This window comes from Danio aesculapii, chromosome 8, assembly GCF_903798145.1.
Source record: "Danio aesculapii chromosome 8, fDanAes4.1, whole genome shotgun sequence".
Classification (NCBI taxonomy): Eukaryota; Metazoa; Chordata; class Actinopteri; order Cypriniformes; family Danionidae; genus Danio; species Danio aesculapii.
In genome coordinates this window covers 3,490,558-3,514,785 of record NC_079442.1, presented here as the reverse complement: position 1 = coordinate 3,514,785, position 24,228 = coordinate 3,490,558, and the positions used below count along the sequence as shown (strand labels likewise).

Here is a 24,228-nt window from a genome sequence, read left to right as displayed (position 1 = left end):
CTATTGGTTTACAGAGATACGTCATTCGCTTACGCAACAAGCCAGAATGAAAACAAAAAACCCGCCATGTTTGAAATACACAGCGAGAGATTAAAGATTAGATTAGATTAGATTCAATTTATTGTCATCACACATGTACAAGTACAAGGCAACGAAATGCAGGTAAATGGAACCCCCCGACCGTGCACAGACATCACAACTCCAGGGAAGACAGGTCACAGGAGGTGGAACAGGAAATAAAATACAATCAGGAGAGAGAGGCAAAAAAGCCCCAGCAATCTAGCACAAAAACACACCGACAAGACATAACACTGCCACAGGGGATAGGAACAGGGGGTGTGGATATAGTCCGGCAAGGGCGGGCAGCCATCAGGTCCTGCAGCCATGGAGGCGCTGGTCACAGACCCGCCCACCCCCTCCAGTGGGTGAAAGCATAAGAAGGCGTTGGATTGGGGCCAGGAAGTGTCGTGCTGTGTATCTGTGTGTGTGTGTGTGCGTAAGCCTGTATAGTCCAACAGGTGTCCTTGACGGGGAGCAGGAATTTCAGAGCGTCTCCTTATCTTGCTATCCGGGAGAAGTTGTTTTCCTCCAGCCGAGGCCGTCTGGCAGGAGAAAAGAAAACACAGGGAAGCCGAAAGAGTAGAAAGATACTTCAACTTTAGGTCAATACCTGCCAATTTCACAGATATTTAATGTCCGTCACTCGTCTCCAGATCTGGCCAAATTTTGTTGCAAAGCTGCTAACTTCACCCCGATGTTTTCCAGTTTGCGATCTAATATTGCAGTCTGATTATTAGCAAGCCTGCCCATCAGCGCTTCAATCAAGCCGGCCAGCCTGGTGGGGTTTTGAGCAGCACTGACCGCTTTCATCATTCGTCGATACGCCAGGGCCCCACATAAGCCCATCAGCAGAAACCCTGTTATCAAAGTTCCGAATAGTTAAATGTCTTCAATATCCTCCAGAGACAGAGCAGCCAGGCACAGGACACGCCACTTCTCCCACCCGTCCATCACGTATCCAGCTGCAAACGTCCCCGCAGGACAGGTGGGCTCTCCCGAGCCCAAACTTCTCGTCGAGAAGATGGTGTCAATCGCATTCAGAGACCAGTTGATCAAATCCATAATTCCTTATTCGTTTGGATAGCAGGGCACGGAGAGTCTCAGAGATAGAATAAGACAAAGACAAGAGGAGCTAGCGAGGAGAGATATGGGGCGGAGAGGGAAAAAGTGTGACTGCCTTCGCCGAGAGCCAAGCGGAATTATAAATACATATAATAACGAGCCATGGTAAATCTGGGCTCAAACAAACCTTGTCGTCGTCTGGATTAACAGCCACAAAGCCAAGAAGAAGAGCAGATTTACCCTGTGCCCCGTAGTTTTTTACGAGCCAGTCTGAGGCGCGAGCGGTTTCGCTTTCTTGCTTGCGCTCGCGCGCGTCTAACATTATATCTGAAATAACAAACTTCTTGAGCTGATGATAATAACTTGCGCTTGATTATTGACCTGCTTTTGAAACCCGATCCTGTCAGACACTGACAAACGCGAGAATGAAGCGTGAAGAAACAAAGGAGAAGCCGGAAAAAAGGAGCACATTATTATTCAGCAAACATGAACAAAATGCCATGATTAACTAACTTATCTTCACCTTTTGGACTAATATGAACTGGGAATGACGGAATTACTCTCTAACAGAGGCTACATGTGCTGCTGAAGATTACAGACACAGATGAGAGGTTTACACTGACTGTAGGCTATATTTTGTGTTGTTTTGAACCTAAATACAGACGAAATGTCTGCTGTGTGTAGTTCTTCTGTAGTTGGGAACATATCGGAGACTGTAAGGGCTGTATGTGTTTATATATGTTCATTTATTTAGTTATTTCATATAATTACAGACGTTACAGTAGGCTGTTTCGCACTGTCATTGATCTGCAGTTATAATCAACTCATGTTCATTGAAAAGTTAGTAATAAACATTAATACACAAGTATTTATGTGTATGAAGCATCTGTGCTGTGAGAAGAGCTTCTCATATGATATGTAAGCGACCTGTACAGCTTAATTGTAGACATTTCCTCGAGCTAGAATGACGTCGACTGAAACTTTCTGTCATACACCACGCCCACCAAAAGGGTACCCTTGTTAGTGGAAACGAGCCATTATAAGTTATATTTTTAGTTACACGAAGTTTAGCTAAACTTTTTTGTTAGTTTAACTGATGTTGAGGTGAGATGACAAGAAAAGTTCATTTGATTCAACTAAAGAATTTTAGACAGCAAGATTTTTTTACAGTGTATGTTTGATTGATAAATTTCTGTACCTCAGTACTGTTACACTCTCAGAAATAAAGGTACAAGAGTGGTCACTGTGGTGGTACCTTCTTAATAGGTATACATTTGGAACTAAAAGGTCCTTATTAATACCTCAAGGGTACATATTAGTACCTAGGAAAATACAAAAGTGCACCTCTTGAAATTTTAACGAACTAATATATACCTTTGCGGTACCAAAATGAACCCTTTAAGTAAAAATATGTACCTTTTGAAACGGTAGCACCGCAGAGACAGCTCTCGTAGCTTTATTTCTAAATGTGTAGGCTCTACAGAAAACCATAAAGCACAGATTATTTAATTTTGATCTTTGCTCTGTTGTATTTATGTATTCATTATTAATTTATTATATTATATGCAAACACACTGCATAGAAAAAGGCTTGATCATTCCAATCTGTCTACACTCAAAAAACACGACGTTTGCTGTTTGTTTATACTTATATACTGAACAACAAGCTAAAACCACATGATTCTTGAGTTTTTTGGGACAACTTAATTGTTTCATGTTCAATCCACTTGAACTTGTCAAAAGTAATACGTTAACTTAATTATTTCATGTTGTCCCAACACAAATCGCATATGTGGAACCCTACATTTTTTACAGTGTAAATGAATTAAAAGTTTCCGAATAGAGCTATTCAATTCATCCGGTGGAATTATATTTATCTCGCCATATATATCGCAGAAAAAAAGAAAATCGCAATATATGATTTTTCCAATATCGTGCAGCCCTACTTTCGACACTGACAATGACTTCACTTACAAGAGAGTAAAGTAATTGCATTATAATTATTAAGTAAACAAACTAATTAGCAGGCAAAGGATGTCAACGTGACGTCAGATTGATGCTGTTTCCCAACATCGTGGGACATTGTATTTTGTTTGGAAATGAAAATCAGGTTGATGTCAGAACCCAATGTCAGTGTTTAACATCCAACCTCAAATCAACCAAATATCAACATCTAATGATGTTTGGCGTTGTGTGGATGTTACCACCAGTGCTGGGGAAAGTTACTTTTAAAAGTACTGCATTACGATATTAAGTTACTCCCCCAAAAAAGTAACTAATTGCGTTACTTATAAGTTACTTTTATGGAAAGTTATGCATTATATTACGTTTGAGTTACTTTTGCATTAGTGCATTACGATATTAAGTTACTCCCCCAAAAAAGTAACTAATTGCGTTACTTATAAGTTACTTTTATGGAAAGTTATGCGTTATATTACGTTTGAGTTACTTTTGCGTTACTTTTCTTTTTTTTTAACCAGCTAAACTCCGTGTCTCAGATCCATGACGTCATCGACTTTCGCTTTAAGATTTAAAGGGCTAGCATTGCACCAGACCCCCTTAAGTGGTTTCGTTTGAAAGTGTAGAAGCTATATTTTATGCACATATGCATCCCTTTGGTTTTTATTCTACTGTACAAAAGTTATTTACACTTAAATACACAGTATTTTGGATACCCGAGCTGGGTATTGAACATTACGTCATTTTCTTATTTTTCATATGATTCATATATGACACTTGTACAAGTTATAGCTCAAATGAAAGCTCTTGCCGGTGCTCATACGGTTCTAGCATTCTTTTTACTAAATTATATTCTCATATCAAACAGATAATTTTGGGTGAATTATCCTATTAACGCTGAGATTTTTGACCTTTACAGGTGGACCACTTTAACGAAACTGTCCAGCAGTCCAAGTCCACTCTCAGATGATGATGATGTGGCTCTCATAACTGTCGAAATGGAACCAGGTACACTGTAAAAATAATGTCTGGATAAAGCATTGCACGACAAATTATGCAGGAGTGTTTTTACTAGACAATACTGCTTTAGAACGCATGTTTAATTCACTGTGTGAATTGTCATTTCTTTGGTAATATTTATGATTTTAACTAGCAATTTTGGAGAAATGTAATGTAATGATGATTATTCTTTCAAAGACAAAATAGGATTACAATTTGAATCATCCTCATAAAAAATGACAATGACCAATTCTTACTTGAAAAATAATAATCGGCGCATGATTCATTCGTGAGAATAAATTAGGCCGTGTGTCCAGGAAAGTGTTTTAGTCAGCTGGAGATGCCAACACTTAGCTGTGGGTGTTGGAGAGAGGCTGTTTTTATTTCATTATTTTTTATATCATGGCTCATTACACAACATTCGAACAAGAAATGTTCGACGATTGGTCAGTGGAGTTGTGATTGGACGGTTGGCTAAAAAGTAACCAGGTTTCGATTTTTAAGTGAAGTGATTTATTTAAAAAAGCAAAAATGTGAATTATTCGTTCATTCATTTTCCTTCAGCTTAGTTTCTGATTTATCAGAGGTCGCCACAGCGGAATGAACTGCCAACTATTCTGCCATAGGTTTTATGCAGGGGATGCCCTTCTAGCCGAAACACCCATACATTCTCACATTCACACACACACTCATACACTGCAGCCGATTCAGTTCATCCAATTCACCTATACCACATGTGTTTGGACTTGTGGGGGAAACCGGAGCACCCGGAGGAAACCCATGCCAACACAGGGAGAACATGCAGACTCCACAAAGAAATGCCAACTGACCCAACTGGGACTAGAACCAGCGACCTTCTTGACCACTGTACCACCGTGTCGCCTAAATGTGAATTGCTGTTTTAAGATGATTAGTCCTCCTGTGGAATTTTTCTTTTTTAAAATATTTTCCAAGTGATGTAAGAAAAATTTTACAGTATTACCTGTTATATATTTTCTTCTAGAGAAAATCTTCTTTTAGTTTGGCTGGAATAAAATAAAATGTAAAGTTGATTAATGAAAGTGGTCATTTAACAGAAGTTAAGATTGCCCTTTTTTTCCTGCTATGGTGACATAGATCCACTTGAAACACTCCTAAAATTAGAAAAAAAATGTATGGAGGCACACAAATTTGTTCTTTGAGAACCGATTGGATTGTTGAAAGACGGGCGCTGTTAACAAAATGAAGGAAAATTGATGAATAAACAAATTCAGAGCAGAAAGGACACACCCACTGATAGCCCCGCCCTAAAGGCATTCCATGTGACCAGAAGTGAAGAAAATTTGTTTCGAGGGGAAGGGATGGTTATGGTTAGGCAAGTCCCGATCAGGTTTTTTTGCCCTCAAGTCTGAGTCCGAGTCAGTTGATTTTGAGTATCTACCAATACCGATATCCGATACATAAAGAAAAAAGAATAAAAATGAGCGAAGAAACAGATCCAGGATGTTCCAGGATGTATTTCGTTCACCTTATTTTAACATTTAACAACAAACAGAGCCCCTCTGTGAGGTAGCTTGAACAATCAAGTAATATATAACATCAATTCACTGTTGGACTTTATTGCAATAGTAAATATGAAAAAAATCTTATATAAAAACAAATAGCTTTAAATAGCTTTAATAACTTAAAATACCCTGCAGGCATGTAAACAAACAAACAAAAAAAGAAGAAGTGCCACATTGTTTGCAAAGCCTGTAATGTGCTTTTAGGAACTGCACTCCTAACTCTTACTGTCATCACAGTAGTAAATTTCACAGATGATTAGATTAGATTAGATTAGATTAGATTATATTAGATTAGATTAGATTAGATTAGATTAGATTAGATTAGATTAGATTAAATTCAACTTTATTGTCATTACACATGTCACGATCATCAGCGATCATAACTCCCAGATCGCTGGATCTCGCACACAAACACGCATGGACTACAAATCCACCATTCATGGACTACATATTCATACATGCACTCCATTCACACACACACGCTTCCTCATTTCCACTGATTATACTCCCACAGCTGTTGCAGCTTCAAGACTGATTACACACACTATTTAAACAGCACACACACTCACTTCCTTTGCCGAGTCTTGTTTTACTGTAAAGTGACATTACAACGCGTTTCCTTAGTCTTGTTTCTCCGTGTGTTTACCCTAGCCTTGTTTACCTAGTCATCCTTGTCTGCCGCCTGCCTTCCGACCTCTCGCCTGTGTTTGATTACGATTCTGGACTGCCTTCATACATCTGTTTGCACCTGTGTTGACCATTGCCTCCCTGACTTCGAATAAACCTGCACGTGGATCCTAAACTTCAGTTGTCTCTGTCACTCCCCGTGTTACAACACATGTACAAGTACAAGGCAACGAAATGCAGGTTCGGTCTAACCAGCAGTGCAATAGCAGCAAGTGCAGGATGCAGGTATAAGTTATAAAGTTAAGAGGGAAATAATTCCCTCAGAGGGAAATAATTAAAACTAGCATCTCTACCTTGTTAGTTTTGGGCCTGTTTCTGCTCTCATCAAGAACGTTTGCAACGGCACTAAAAAGTCTCATCAACTTTGTAATACCTCCAGACCGTAGACATACTCGCGATTTCTGCTTCAAGCTGCTTCCGTGTTCTACTTTGCCAGCAATTAACCAATAGCGTCTCTGCAACAAAGTGATGTCATGCCACACATGCCACACTTTGTGCCACCACGTAACTATAGATGTGTTAAAAATACTAAGTATATATGATATATTCGAGTCCTGATCGCGAGGTAACGTCCGAATCCAATCGAGTGAACTGGACTTAATTTGGACTGGGCCATTCTACAGCTTGATTTTCTTTCTCTGAAAGCCTTTGAGAGTTTCCTCGGCTGTGTTTTGGACCACTGTCTCACTGAAATGCCCAAACTGGTTGAGACACTGCTCGCTGCAGAGCCACTTGAGCTCCAGCGAGGGGGAGCTTGATCTGTCGCTCCTCCTCCTATAAGCTGTTTTAATGTGTACACATACTCCTAACGCCAACCCCCTGTGACATCACTCGTAGAAGTAGTGCAAGGAAGGAGGAGCTGGAGCTCAAACTCCTCCTTGCTGGAGCTCAGCTCTGCCCAAGTGGCTCTGCAGTGGGCACCACTTGAACTGGTTTCCTCTTCGTCCTCCTGCTAATGTAGATGTTGGACTGAAGCTACTAATATTCATTTACAGTGAGGAAGGGCAGAGGGTTGCTGAAGAACTACTGAGAGTTTTCAGCTGCTGTCTGGGCTTTCACTGACTTTCTACACCTCCCTTCCTTCATGTGTTCAATATTCCTTCCCTGTGTCGTTACATTTTATTACACAAAACTTAAATTGTAAATTAATTAGTTTTTGCATATATGGATTTCTTTGGTTGTGACCAACATCTGGTGAAAATTTCAGGTGAACAACACCTTTAGAAATATTCTGAGAAAAATGGTGACGTGTTCAATACTTATTTCCCCCACTGTACATCATTAATAACAAGAACAACTATAAAGATATAACAATAAGAAGAGTTATTTTAATTTCATGTCGACTCTATTCTGTTGATCATCCCTTGCTTATTGTGTATCATATCATAATAACCATAAGCTGAATCTGTGTGCAGGTGTGTATGACTCTGAACCGGACGCAGCCCTTCTGTCTCTCTCTGCGGAAGCCCCTCTGTCCACGTCCACTGAAGGCAATGTCGGAGTGGTCAGCGCTCAAATCCAGAGGCTCCTGAGACGCTGGGTGGCAGAACCCGTAGTGGAGAAACGCAAAACTATCATAGGTGAGCAGCAGATCCGATGTTAAGAAATGTTTCTGTGGTCTTGCTGAGAGCGATGTGGTTTCATAATGCTCACAGACGCCCACAGAGCATTCACTGTCTGTGTGTGTGTGTGTGTGTGTGTGTCACGCTCTAAACTGCCAAGAGCTGGATGAACACTTACAGTTGAAGTCTGAATTATTAGCCCACCTGTACTGTATATTTTTTCCCAATTTCTGTTTAACGGAGAGAAGATTTTTACAACACATTTCTAAACATAATAGATTTAATAACTCATTTTTAATAACTGATTTATTTTATCTTTGTCATGATGACATTAAATAATATTTAACTAGATATTTTCAATATACTAGTATTCAGCTTAAAGTGACATTTAAAGGCTTAACTAGGTTAATTAGGCAAGTTATGGTAATTAGGCAAGATAATGTATAATGATGGTTTGTTCTGTAGACAATTGAAAACAAATATTGCATAAGAGGGCTAATAATATTGACCTTAAAATGGTTTTAAAAAATTAAAAACTGCTTTTATTCTAGCCTAAATACAACAAATAAGACTTTCTCCAGAAGAAAAAATATTATCAGACACACTGTGAAAAATTCCTGAATCTGTTAAACATAATTTGGGAAATATTATAAAAAGAAAATAATAATTTGAATAATTTGTGACTTCAACTGTACAAGCTTCTCAAGGTTGTGGTGAACGGGTTTTTTAGCTTCTTTCACAATCCAAAGTGTACATTTATGAATAATAAAATGTTTCAGCTGAAGAACTTGTCATCTGGGAATAGCATGGATTGGGATGTCACGATTGACCAATCAGAATCAAGTATTTCAGAGAATAATAATAATAATAACACAGAGCCTTGTTATAACGCTGCTCTACTTTTTATAATATGCGTTAACTAAAACTAGTAATAAAAGTAAAAAAAGAAAAAGAAATAAAAGACAGACAGACAGACGAGTGGGTGGGTGGGTTGGTGGATGAATAGATGGATGGATGGATGGATGGATGGACAACTTTTTTAGATAGATGATGGATGGATGGATGGATGGATGGTTTGAGAGAAATACTAGATAGACATACGATTTAGATAGATAGATAGATAGATAGATAGATAGATAGATAGATAGATAGATAGATAGATAGATAGATAGATAGATAGATAGATAGATAGATAGATAGATAGATAGATAGATAGATAGATAGATAGATGGATGGACGGACGGACGGACGGACGGACGGACGGACGGACGGACGGACGGACGGACGGACGGACGGACGGACGGACGGATGGATGGACGGATGGACGGATGGACGGATGGATTGATAGACATACTATTTAGATAGATAGATAGATAGATAGATAGATAGATAGATAGATAGATAGATAGATAGATAGATAGATAGATAGATAGATAGATAGATAGATAGATAGATAGATAGATAGATAGATAGATGGATGGATGGATGGATGGATGGATGGATGGATGGATGGATGGATGGATGGATAAATAGATATACTATTTAAATAGGTAGATAGACAGATAGATGGATGGATGGACGGACGGACGGACGGACGGATGGATTGATAGACATACTATTTAGATAGATAGATAGATAGACAGACAGACGGACAGACTGACGGACGGACGGATAGATAGATGGATGGTTGGATGGAAAGGTGCATTATATATAAAATATAAAAGCCATTCAAATATTAAAAACTGTGTATGATAGACTGCTATTCATCTCTCTCATTACAGCTATTTACTATGTAACTATGTCAGGGTTGCATGTACAGTATTATAAAAATGCCATTTAATTTAATTATAAAAATGTATAACTTTTATAACTTTATATCACAGAATGTTTACAGAGGTGTAAAGTTCTGATAAATTAATATCCAAAAAAACAAAAAATAAAGCCCGATTTACACACAATTTGTGTTAGAGTAAGATAAAAAAATAAATCTCTTGCTGTTTTGTTTCAGACTGTAATTTGTTTCTTACTCTCAAGGTCAGTCTATTCACAGATCAAACAAAAGAGCTCTGAACTGCATCCCTTATGCGCCTGCAACAATACAATTAAGCTTGTATTAACATGGTGGAGCGTGGCAAAAAAATCAGACAAAACACCTATTGTTGAAGCGAATATTCACGCAGCTGCATGCATGCCAGTAAGCTAAATTAAAGCCAGGTTTGTCCCAGGCCACCACTGCTCTTTCCTCTTATTAGGTGAATAGTGTGAGCAGTGTTGATACAGTGCCACTATAATTATAAATTTACCGACAGTTACAATACAGCTATGCATAATGTAGCAGGATGCATTTAAAGGGCACCTATGGTAAAAAATCTACTTTTCAAGCTGTTTGGACAGACATATGTGCCTGTATGGTGTATAGAGCGTCATATTGGGGTGATATAAGCACACCCAGTGCTTTTTTTTTCAATTTAACAACATAAAAAACTGTGGACCAATTGGAGCTGTTTTCAGATCGACCGCAACTTTACATAGGAGAGCGGTCCCCCCGCCCACCAATATTGATTGACAGGCGCGTCATCATATCCTCAGTTTGTTGATTCACGTCCGCCATTTTCAGCGTGAGTCGAAGCGATATCTCTAAAGGAACACGCTAGCTCTATTTTTAGATGCAAGGCTCATTGGGCTCAACACAAGAGCAATATTCTCCACATTATCGCTCTAATCGGAATTATTGGTTGTATCTTTAGGTAGGTTTGCAAACATGTGTACTTCTCATTGAGTCTACCTTATACTTCAGCCGTTTGCATTTCTCGCGATCCCAGAAGCTCCCTGTGATCTTAACTAGCATGCGTTTTAGAATTCTAAACGTAGGTTTCTATCAGGGTACACTCAAGTCGACGGCTGGGCGCCGCAGACCGCTGCAGAAACCTATGTTTAGAATTCTAAAATGCGTGGCGCGACGATTCGGGACACTTCATGTTTCTGCCGCGCCACAGAGAGAGTCTGGTGTGCCGTGTCGCGGCTTCGAGCAGCGCATCCGGTGCCTCAGTAAAAGTTAATTCAGTGTGCGTGGTTATTAGTTTCTGTGTACAAGCTCGGCACTTGAAACTAGCACACAGTTGGCTGTAAAACTATACAAAGACACATATGATTTTGTACTCTCTGCTTGGTCTGTGTCCGAGTCGTACATGTACGACTGATTGCTGAACCTCTCACGCTCCTCTCTCACGATCCTCTCCGTCTGCCTGTCAGACTCTGTTGCAAACGCAGAGCGGGTGAGCTCATGGCCCCGCCCCCTTGTTACGTTGGGCGGGAAGCCGAAACTAGTCTACATGTGAAGCAACACACCCCTAAATCAGCGAGCTGTGGACACGCCCCCAACATGACACTTTTTAACACATTATAATAAAAACATCTGAATTGTGTTTTAAACTGAACCTAAACTGCCACACTCAGAAGAACCATAATATTAATATTACATCATAAAAAAGAGGTAAACTATGTGCCCTTTAAATCCAAGCACTAGCTATATCGAATATCATCCTCCCCTATTCACATGCAATCACAGTGGGCTGCAGGGTATATCATCAACATCAACGTTACAATATGCATCTGTTGAATCAGGATTACGGTTATAAATCACATCACTTGTGAAGTCATTGCAGACTTTAAAGTCAGTGTGAAATCAAAAATTGAGCACATTGTTATTCCGCAATTAATCCGTGCAGGTTAATCCATTGAAATGTTTGTTTTTGGTAATCTTCAATCAAAATCGGACTATATGCTTCTGAGTTAGGAGTGGCGGTCCTTATGTCTGCACCATATAACCTTTCAGCGTCGATATTGCAATGTGCGAGTCTGCAATAGTCACATCAGTGTAGTTGGGATTACAGTTGATCAGACGTTAAACACTGTAAAAAATAAATTGTTAAGAAAACATTAAAAAAACAAAGCAACTTGATGCAGTAAGAACTTTGAGTTGTCTCAACAACTGTTTTTTAGTTGTTCTCAGTAACAATATTTTGTTCAGCTTACATAATTTTGTTTATTCATGCAATGTTGATTATTGTATGGTACTAACATAGATATTCAACAGTTACTGAGAGTCAATTCATTTTTCACTGGATGATTTTTATCAAATTAGTAAAATAAGTCATTAGTACTAGTTAGCATATCATCCTGTTTTTAATTATTTTACTTACAAATGACTAACACAAACTTACTACTTCATTAATTTATTTATTTATTTTCCTTTGGCTTAGTCCCTTTATTCATCAGGGGTCACCACAGTGGAATGAACTGCCAACATACTCAGCATATGTTTTACACAGCAGATGCCCTTCCAACTGCAACCCACTACTTCACCCATTCACATTCGGACACCTGTACCGCATGTCTTGTGGGGGAAACCGGAGCACCCGGAGGAAACCCACCTGAACACAGGGATGCCAACTGACCCAGCCGGGTCTCGAACCAGCAACCTTCTTGCTGCTGTGAGGCGACTGTGCTACCAACTGCGCCACTGTGTCAACCCTCTGACAAGCAACAGATAAACAAACTTAGTTATCGATCAGTACATCACGCATACGCGAATGATTTAAATATCAATGTTCCTGGTTAACTCAAAAATGTTTGTCCAGAAAACTCATGTAGACATGACATTTTAGCAAATATTGTTGACATATATTTTTATGTAGATCAATAGTTATTCATAATTCTTAGTATATACTGTATGACAGACAAAGTACAGTGTGCTGAACAAATGGTGATTTTATTTTTTACAGTGCAGTTAACAACATAGTGGAGTACAGTGTTGGGTGAGTTACTTTAAAATAGTAATAGATTACAAATTATTGACTACTACTAGAAAATTGTAATCTGATTACATGACTAATTACTTCATGTAAAAAGTAATCAGATTACTAATTACTTTACTTTGAAGTTACTTTTACTACTCCAAATCGTGCAGCCCTAGACAGCGCCCTCTAGCGGATTTGTCACTTGAATCGTTCAACTAAATGCATTTGGAGTAACGTATTTTAAGTTTTGCAACGTATTTACAGTCTGGGCTGGATATAATAAATTGTTCACTGTTTTTCAGGTATGAGTCAATTCATTTTTCACTGGATGATTTTTATCAAATTAATAAAATAAGTAATTAGTACTAGTTAGCATATCATCCTGTTTTAAATTATTTTACTTAAAAATGACTAACACAAACTTACTACTTCATTCATTCATTTATTTATTTTCCTTTGGCACAGTCCCTTTATTCATCAGTGGAATGAACTGCCAACTTATTCAGCATATGTTTTACACAGCAGATGCCCTTCCAACTGCAACCCAGAACTGGGAAACACCCATTCACATTCAGACACCTGTACTGCATGTCTTGTGGGGGAAACCGGAGCACCCGGAGGAAACCCACCTGAACACAGGGATGCCAACGGACCCAGCCGGGTCTCAAACCAGCAACCTTCTTGCTGTGAGGCGACTGTGCTACCAACTGTGTCAACCCTCTGACAAATATCAGATAAACATACTTAGTTTTTGATCATCACATCACGCATACGCGAATGATTTATATATCAATGTTCCTGTTCAACACAAAAATGTTTGTCCAGAAAACTCAGTTAAACATGTAGACATGACATTTTAGCAAATATTGTTGACATAACATATATTTTTATGTAGATCAATAGTTATTCCTAATTCTTAGTATATATGACAGACAAAGTACAGTGTGCTGAACAAATGGTGATTTTATTTTTTACAGTGCAGTTAACAGCATAGTGCAGTACAGTGTTGGGTGAGTTACTTTAAAATAGTAATAGATTACAAATTATTGACTACTACTAGAAAATTGTAATCTAATTACATTACTAATTACTTCAAAGGAAAGTAATTAGTAATCTGATTACATGACTAATTATTTTATGCAAAAAGATTACTAATTACTTTACTTTGAAGTTACTTTTAAAACATATAAAAACTATAAAAATAAGAGAAAAAATAATGTCCATATATGTGGACTTGTGTTACGAATTTACTTAAAACACTCTTCCTGACTGTTTTTAATGCATATTATATATATATATATATATATATATATATATATATATATATATATATATATATATATATATATTTTTTTTTTTTTTTTTTTTTAACTTGCTATGACTATCAGAGAGTAAAAAAACATTTTTTTCCCCATTTTGGACAGTTAAAAGTAGTGTTTGGGACATTTCATATGCTGCTAAACAGTTTCAGGATGACTCTGTATGTCTGTAACAAAATATAAAACATTCAAAGTATTTTAAATAGCCACTTAAGAGCTAAAATAGACCTAAAATGTGGCTAAAACTGCCACATTAAACCTGAAGCTCTTTCATGAAATCCCCTTTTAAATTGCAGTTTTGATCTGATAAATCGCAATTCGATTTTTTCTCCAAATCGTGCAGCCCTAGACAGCGCCCTCTAGTGGATTTGTCACTTGAATCGTTCAACTAAATGCATTTGGAGCAACGTATTTTAAGTTTTGGAACGTATTTACAGTCTGGGCTGGTTATAATAAATTGTTCACTGTTTTTCAGGTGTGTATGCGGTGGTTCTGCTGGGCTCGGTGTGGTGCTGTTGTCTCCTGCGTCCGGCCAGTCACGCGCCTGTGCTGTTCCACAGAGACACAAACCTGCAGAGACTTCTAGACATGCGCAGTAACCTGAGCGCTCAGGGGATCTCCTGCCATATGTGCTCAGGTCAGCCTCATTCTTCTCCCGGGGCTCATTCAGAACAATCGTTTGACTCATTTGCACTGCTTTATTCAATTACACCACAGAGTTTCTGCTCGTAGCATGATACAGTAGACGAAGGCTGAGGGAAGGAAATGAGTGAAACATAAGAAGTGTCAGTGGTTGGGTGTTGATTATACAGTTGAAGTCAAAATGATTCGCCCTCATGTGATTTCCCAAATGATGTTTAAGAGAGCAAGGAATTTTTCACAGTATTTCCTGTAATATTTTTTCTTCTGGAGAAAGGCCTATTTATTTATTTATTTATTTTTAAACCATTTTAAGGTCAGTATTATTAGCCCTTAGCCATTATTAGCCCTCTTAAGCAATATTTTTTTAGATTGTCTACAGAACAAACCACTGTTATACAATGACTTGCCTAATTACCCTAACCTGCCTAATTAACCCAGTTAAGCCTTTAAATGTCACTTTAAGCTGAACACTAGTATCTTGAAAAAATATCTAGTGAATATTATGTGCGGGCGACTTGGTGGCGCAATAAGAGCTGCTGTCGCCTCACAGCAAGAAGGTCGCTGGTTCGAGCTGGGTCAGTTGGCGTTTCTGTGTGGAGTTTGCATGTTCTCCCCGCATTTGCGTGGGTTTCCTCAGGGTGCTCCGGTTTCCCCCACAGTCTAAAGACATGCGGTACAAGTGAATTGGGTAGGCTAAATTGTCCATAGTGTATGTGTGTGAATGAGTGTGCATGGATGTTTCCCAGTGATGGGTTGCAGCTGGAAGGGCATCCGCTGCGTAAAACATGTGCTAGATAAGTTGGCGGTTCATTCCGCTGTGGTGACCCCGGATTAATAAAGGGACTAAGCTGAAAAGAAAATGAATGAATGAATGAATATTATGTACTGTCATCATGGCAAAGATAAAAGAAAACAGTAACTATTATGTTTAGAAATTAGTTAAACAAATCTTCTTTCCATTAAACAGAAATTGAGGATAAAAATATACAGGGGAGCTAATCATTTTAACTTCAACTGTAGTATTTTTTTGCAGAGTTTAAAATCTATGCGAAATCCAAGATTCGCATACACAAATCACATAGGCAAGGCAAGGCAAGTAAAAAGTCATGACAACATATGTTTTTAAATGAACTTAATTTAGTACAATTAATCAGGTTTTAACTTGCTTTTTTAAGTTAAACAAATAGTTAACACTTTATTTTGATGGTTCATTTGAGTATTAGTAGACTGTCTGCTTAATATCTGTTGATACAGACATTCAACAAACATTTAACTGACTAGAAGAAACTTTGCAAGTACATGTCAACTTACACGAACCCTAACCTAAAAATCTACTTGTAATCTAATGAGAATTAGTTGCAATGTAACTTAAATTTAACAAACAGACCGTCAAAATAAAGTGTGACCAAACAAATTTAGACTTGATGCTTTAAGTCAGCTTACTTTTAACTTGAAAAACATTTAATTGGTTCATTCAACTTCGAAATTGAAGTGAGCAACGCATTTTTTGCAGTGTACATTTTGAAAATGTGTATAAAAAACACATCCGCGCTCACTTATGTATGATTTTTCATTCGACAAGTAAATGATGGTGTGATATTTTATACTATAAGTATGATTTTTCATTTGACACGAAAAAATGTGCATAAACTACAATGCAAACACATTTCCCCCCCAAAAAATTACAGCACGTGCATCAAAAAAAGTCACCACATGCTCATTCTGAAAACGTAGTCCCTCGAACGTTTCTGGAGGCCGCGAATTATGTAGCTGGGGGTACGTATGGCTGCGTTTCACTTTTTTTTAAACGAACGCTATGGGGCGGTGTGACGCCGTTCCTTTTCGCTTTCCCGCCGCAATCAGTTTGTCTAGTTAGCTAGTCGTGTACGTCGGCGGACTTGAGATGCAGAGAGGAGATGACCACGACGATAATGGGGTTTGAGTCCGGGGAAGAGCAGTTCCAGAAATCAGGTAAGACAAAAACAGAATCCAAAAAATAAAATGAACATGCGAATAACAGGGTAAGAATGTGGTAAAATTTGAAAACATGGTAAAAAAACAGATGAGGGCTTTTCTTTTTCTGGTCGGCTTTTGTAAATCATTGGTTGGGTTTTAGGGAAGTAAGTGGGTGGGTGGGTCAATCGATAAAATTGGTTGGGTTTAGGGAAGGAGGAGGGTGGGTCTGTCGATTGGTCGGCCGGCCAGTCAGTCATCCAGTCATTCAGCCAGTCAGACAGACGTTCGGTCGACAGCGGCCTCTGGTGGGTTTACGCTAGAACAGCGGGCGCGAATGACACTCGCGAGAGAAATATGAGATATGAAAAAGCGCATTCAGCGGCCTCTTGTGGATTCACGAAAACAAAAACTGCAAAAATACGTACCTCCCGGGACGTATATCGCGGTCTCCAGAAACTTCCACAGGACTACATTTTCAGAATGAGCCTGGGTTGAAACAAGTCATGCGATTTTGTTTTGACAGGTCATGTGATGATAAAATGAGCACAATGAGACAGCGTTACTGGACAAACCAGTGGAGCGAGGGCATTGTAAAACATCTGAAATGTCATTTTTGGTCATTCTAAAATCCCTCAGCCAAAGTCTGTCATCACAGTCATTCAGTATTATTAGCTCTTGAGCGACTCACACCTCTAAAATCCACCCAGGATTCATTGCGTTTCGTCTTCTGAGGTGTAAGTCATTTATAATATAAGAAAACAGACTCCTACCTCGGCTAATTTAATTTTTTTCATTTGAGGATTTGAGCCGAACATTTGAAAGACACCCATCAATATATTTAATCTCACTTAAGTCAACCTTACAAGAAGCAAAAGTTAATAACAATAGCAATAGACAGGTAAGGCAGCTAAACAAAAACAGTTCCCTGACTATAGCTGTTCTTCCAGCAGAGATCTTACCTAACTCCCGTAATAAAAAAGGATAGAAAACAGGTGAATCTTCTCTTGCTGAACTAAATAAATAACAAAACGTAACTATGAAAATTAATATCCACCACCTGCTACAAAAACGAACAAAATATTAAAATAAATAAATGAACAAACTAAGCACAATAGTCAACACATTACGAATACTAAAGAATTAGAAGTTAGCAAAAACATAACAATGAAAAGAGCGCTATGCGGAGCGATCCTGGCAAGCACGGAGCACAGCCAGCCAGTGAGAGAATGAGTGAGAGAGAGATAGCTGCCATTGCCATAGGGCTTATGTACAGGGACTCCCAATGACATCACCTGCATAGTCCAATCTGGGCAAGCCATTCGCAAGCTTTACCTAAATCTCAGACAAGCACACAAGGCAAGGCAAGTTTATTTATATAGCACATTTCATACACAGTGGCAATTCAAAGTGCTTTACACAAACAGGAATAAAAGAAACAAGTATAAGAAAAATAAAAACAAATAATAAAAATGGTAAAAAAAATAAAATAAATAAGCATAAAAACAGATAAAATGTGTTATAAAAGAATGAAAAAGAAGAGAAAAACAGAATAGTCCGATCTGTCGGACGTAGCACAGTGCTCATTCAGTAAAGGCACAGCTAAACAGATGTGTTTTCAGTCTTGATTTGAATGTGCCTAATGTTGGAGCACATCTGATCATTTTTGGAAGCTGATTCCAGCAGTAGGGGGCGCTGTTAGTAGCTGAAAGCCGATTCACCCTGCTTTGACTGAACTCTTGGAATTTCTAGTTTATTTGATCCTAAAGATCTGAGTGATCTGTTAGGTTTGTATTCAGTGAGCATATCTGTAATGTATTGAGGTCCTAGGCCATTCAGTGATTTATAGACCAGTAATAATACTTTAAAATCTATTCTGAATGTAACTGGGAGCCAGTGTAAAGACCTGAGGACAGGTGTGATGTGCTCTGATTTCCTGGTTCTGGTCAGAATTCTGGCCGCAGCGTTCTGGATGAGCTGTAACTGTCTGACTGTCTTTTTGGGGAGGCCAGTGAGGAGGCCGTTACAGTAATCCACCCTGCTGCTGATAAAGGCATGAACAAGTTTCTCTAAGTCTTCACTGGAAACAAAGCATCTGATTCTTGCAATGTTTTTGAGATGATAGTATGCTGATTTACTAACTGTAAATCAGACAACCATACCAAAGGCAAGATTTAAAAGACTCACGTAAGATTGATTATTGGCTTCAGATTATCAGGAGGTGATGATTTTGTTAATTATTTATTTTGATTTAATTATTACATAAAAACGGTGCATTATTCGCAAGTGTTTTATGCGATATTCCAGTTTTGCACTTAAATTTATTTCACAGCTTTGGATGGAAACATACCTGCCTAAAAATTCTACACTGGAAAAAAAAAGACTGGTTGGATTTAGTCATTTTTTTAAGGTAAGTGGTTGCAAGCAATTTATATGGGCTGAATTTAAACAAACAGATTCAATTTAGTAACTTATTTGTTCCTATAAATTCAGCTCATATACATTTTTTGCGACCACTTACCCAAAATAATTAATAAATCCAATGTATTTTTTTTCAGTGTACTGCCTTAGCTCTAAATTTGTCCCACCTCTCTGTGTCTCACAGGTGTTTTTATGGAGCGACCTCATAATCTGCACAGCACTGCAGACTTCACAAGCTCTACCTCAGGGAACCATCCCACAATTCCCTCCAACCAGTCCAAACCAGCATCCAACAGCAGCGCACAGACGCTCGCAGGTTTGTTTTTTCTGCTCAGCCGGGAGGATGGGGGCTGGAAAAACACTGACACCTGTTTTATCATAGCTTTGATGCTTACTGCTGGAGAAAGCAGGTCATACCAGGGTTGTCAACCAGTTTCAGCATATGGTTAATCTGCTCGCCCAGGTGTAGCTGTAAGCAGGTCAGCCTATATACAGGTAAAGTCAGAATTATTAGCCCTGATGTTTATTTTTTCCTCATTTCTGTTTAACAGAGAGATGACTTTTTTCTAAACACATTTCTAAACATAATAGTTTTAATATTACATGCATACTACATATGTTACATACATAATATTTGACTAGAAATTTTTCAAGATACTAGTTGTCAGGTCCCGTGTTCCATGTGCTTATGTTTTCATCATGTGATCTCCATGTGCTCCTTTGTTCTGTTTCCCGCCGTTTCTTAATGTTCATTAGTTCCACCTGTGTCTCACCCCTGTTAGTCATTAGTGTCATGTGTATTTATATCCCCATGTTTAAGCTGCGGTCACACTGGGCTTTTCCTCCCATAGACTTCCATTCATGTTCGCTGCGGTGCAAAGTTCAAGCTTGGTGAACTCTGACCTGCGAAATCGCATCACTTGACTGCGAGAGACCAACCGAGTAGTGATGGTGAAATGAAGCTTTCTGATCCAGTGAAGCGCTCGACTCAATTGTATTGGAAAAAGTTACGTTACTCGAAGCTTTCTAAATCAGAGCTCGATGAGGACCTCTTCTGGTTAAAGTGTGGGAAAGCACTGTGTTGCAATGTCAAATGTTCACAACTTACCAACTCATTCATGTAGTAATACAACAATAGTAATATAAACAAATAACTCAATTACTGTAGTTTTTACACATAAGGTATATTACATTACACCACAGATGACTGTAGTAAAATCCAAGGTGTTCAAATGTATTTGCATCTTATTCCAACTAGTCATTCACCCACCCACTCGTTCGAAGCGGGGATCGAACCAGCGATTCCTGCATGGGAGGCGAATGCACTAAGGAGGAGGCAATTTGAGTGAGGCTTTTGGGTTGCATTCGCCTGCTGTTCTCCGTTAACCACTATACTATGATATGCAGTGGTTTTCTTTAAAGATAGTTGTAAAGAAATACGCTAATACACTTTAGTATGCTTCAAAAACTTTTTACTATACATTACGATTGTATTTTAGTTTAATTACTGGTGTGTGGGACCGGTGCAGTGCTTTGAAACAGTAGAAATGTATGTAATCGACGCCTAATCTCTCGCTATACACTTCACTAACCCATGGGGGTGTTTAAACCTTTGAATCAAAATTCAAAGCAGTCACATGGGTATAGGCGAAAGTGAAGCTTCTGACGTCATTGATCACGTGATGATGGCTAAACGAATCAAGCTCTGGTACACTGCTTCACTGCGAGATGTATCGTTTTTTTGATACATGCTTCGAAGCCTCGGCGCACAACGTCACATCACTACAATCGAGGATCAAAACAGGACCTCTCTGGACAGAAATTTAAAACATGGGGCAATCGCTCGCCTTTTTTAATGTCTAATCATTTTGTTTAATCCCGCCCCTTTTCGAGGCACCGTACGACAGAATTTTGCACACACAAAGCCCGGTGTGACCGCACCTTTAGTTAGTCCATTGTCTGGTATTCTATGGCTGTTTCTCAATTCCAAGAACGCAGAGAACGGACTTGCGTTCTTGTGGAGACCGCTCTTGCCAGGTGTCCTCGGAAGAACAAACTCGGGAGAGCGTGAGAACAGAGAACGCATCCTTTGAGAAATGAGATGCTGCGTTCTTCCTGATGGTCACGTGACCTTCACACATTTATTAATGGAAAATTATTTAAACATTACAGCCTTCATACAACGATTTATTGTTTTTCCCCTTTTCAAAATGTAAACAAAATAGATTTTAATATGAATTATAGCAAATAAACACCCTTAATGTGTTTATTCCTTTATTATATGTCCATGGTAATCTTTACTTTCACCGTTTCATTTAGGGAAACTCCTGAGGTAAATAAGTGATATCTCTGAATTTTAATAATAAAATGCTGCGCTTCCCACCTCCAGTCGCAATGACTTATGGGACGTTCTTGCGGTCTTGAGTATTGGAACTGAACTTTGGCAGCTGATTACATGAGAACACGAGGACACAATACCGCTGATGAACGCATATTGAGAAATGCATTATTATTTACACCCCACATCGTTCCTGAGTCTCCTGTGTTTCCTATGTCTTTCAAGTGAGTGTTTGTAAAATAAATGTTTGATAACTCCTGCGATTTGCTCACGAACAACGCTTTACAATAAGGTTTCATTATTCATTCATTAATTTTCCTTCGGCTCGGTCCCTTATTTATCAGGGGACGCCACAGCAGAATGAACCGCCAACTATTTGGGCATATTTTTTACACAGCGGATGCGCTTCCATCTACAACTTAGTACTGAGAAACATCCATACACTCTCATTCACACACACACTCATACACTACGGCCAATTTCGTTTATTCAGTTCCCCTATAGCGCATGTGTTTGGACCAGTGGTGTAAAGTAACTAATTACAAATACTCTAATTACTGTAATTAAGTAGTTTTTCTCAGGAATTGTAATTCACTGAGTAGTTTTAAAAATGTTTACTTTAACTTTCCCTTAAGTACATTTTTAGTGTAGTATCGGTACTTTTACTCCACTTAAACACCCAACAAGACGTCAACATGACGTCAGATTGATGTTGTTCCCTAACGTCATGGGGACGTTGCATTTTGTTTGAAAATGAAAATCGAGTTGACGTCAGAACTCAATGTCAGGCCAATGTCCAACGTCCAACCTAAAACCAACCAAATATCAACGTTTAATTATGTAACAGCTTGACGTTGTGTGAACGTTACCACTATTGACATTTATTAGACGTTGGATTTTGGTTGTCATACCTGATGAATAAATGTCAGTATTTGACATCAATATTATGCTGGTTTTAGATGTTGGGTCGACATTGAATTTTGGTTACTTTCTAACAACCTAAAATCGACCAAATATCAACGTCATTTGACGTCATTATTAAACATCAAAATAATGTTGTCCTTAGACGCTGGCTAGACGTTGATTTTGACGTCACATCCTAAATCTAACATAATAATAATGTCTTATGACGTTGTGTGCCTGCTGGGAAATAACTAAATGCACTACAGAATGTTACGTTTACACACATTCACAAATTACATGTAAATGCATCGGTTTTTAACAGCTTAATACTCACTACTCTTGAGTATTTTTGACTCTTGAAACTTTGGTTAATATTTAAAACTGATAGTTTTTACTCTACTCGCACTACATCTTTAGGCAAGTAATGGTACGTTTACTTGAGTATGATTTTTCAGTACTCTTTCCACCACTGGTTTGGACTGTGGAGGAAACCGGAGCACCCGGAGGAAAACCTACGGCAACACGGGGAGAACATGCAAACGCCACACAGAAAGGCCAACTGACTCGACCTTCTTGCTGTGAGGCTAACCACAGAAAAAAGAAAAAGTTAAAAGCTATTTGTATTGCATGTTTCATACCTAACATGTTAAAAACACTTTTAAAGAGAAAAAAAAGTAAATCAAGTCAAATCTTATAGTCTCCAAACTTTCAGCAGTAGTATACCTGCGGTCCTGAATTGACCCTGACGAGTTCAGCGCTGTGATTGTGATTCTGCAGGTGGGCTGCTGACTGTCTATGTGTTTAAACTGGAGATGGGCTCCGCCGTTCCTCTTTATCGTTATTCACTAAGTGCCAGTGTACCTGCACCCTGGCAGGCTTCATCCGCTGCACATGGAGATGTGCCATCTTTTCAGGTCTGTGTGAACACACTCATTTACACCGACACTCATTAACACACATGAGCCGTTCTGAATTGAATTGAGAATGATATTATATTCCTGAATATGATTTCATTTGAAATGTGAAAAAATGGGGTGCAGGATTGTAGTTCGGATTTAAAGGACAGTATCTAATTTTCACCACTAGAGGGCGCGTATTCACAACAAACAAAAGAGTAGTTTAAAAGACTGAAAAAACTGAAAAAAAGACTGAGTGCGCTGAAGCATTTGTTGATGGGAGACAAGCGAGGTATAAAACGAAAGCAGTGGAGCAGTAGAACACGGTTATAGTGTTTTTTTGATATTTTAATGAACTAAATCGTACATATTGTGCAATTAATAAAGTAGAATTGACTTTATTGTGAAGTGAAGGAAACCTATGGCAAATTGTGAAGTGAAAAGAACAACACAGGCTCATTTTAAAAACGTAGCCATATATACATTTCTGGAGATGGCGAATTATGTAGCTAGAGGAACGTATGGCTGCATTTCATCTTTAAAACGAACGATACGGGGCGGCATGACACCGTTCCTTTTTGTGCTACTAGCTGACCGATATCTTCTGTGTGGACGGCTTTCCCGCTGTTTGCCCAGTGGCTCGCCGTGTACGTTGGAGGATTTGTGATGCAGAGCGGAGTTGAGTCTGGCAAAGAACGGTTCCAGAAAGCAGGTTAGACAAAAACAAAGCCAAGAAAATAAATAAACAAGTAAAGAACAGGGTGAGAATGTGATAAAATCTTTTTCTGGATTGCTTTTGATTGCTTTTTCTGGATTGCTCTTGTTGGGTTTAGGGAAGTGAGCAGGCGCTGGTCAATCATTGCTTTTGAAAACACTATCGGTTGGGTTTAGGGAAGGAGGAGGGGGGGGGGGGGTGAGTCGATCGGTTAGTTGGTCGGTTGACAGCGGCCTAGGGTGGATTTACACGAGAAGAGCAGGCGTGAATGGCACTCGCGAGAGAAATTTGCTACCCAGGCTCATTCTGAAAACATACCGCAATATACATTTCTGGAGAGCACCAAATACATCCCAGGAGCTATGTGTTT

At 38.8% G+C, this 24,228-nt stretch overlaps 1 protein-coding gene across 1 annotated transcript in view; it reads left to right on the top strand.

Annotated features, from left to right (window-relative positions):
* The window catches only part of disp3 (dispatched RND transporter family member 3), a 111,141-nt gene that overhangs the window by 65,042 nt on the left and 21,871 nt on the right, over nt 1-24,228 (top strand). The window contains exons 8-12 of the mRNA XM_056463027.1: nt 4,000-4,088; nt 7,726-7,890; nt 14,466-14,627; nt 19,191-19,322; nt 23,025-23,161. Coding sequence (XP_056319002.1) covers nt 4,000-4,088; nt 7,726-7,890; nt 14,466-14,627; nt 19,191-19,322; nt 23,025-23,161 — 685 coding nt within the window. The remainder of the gene's footprint in view (nt 1-3,999; nt 4,089-7,725; nt 7,891-14,465; nt 14,628-19,190; nt 19,323-23,024; nt 23,162-24,228) is intronic.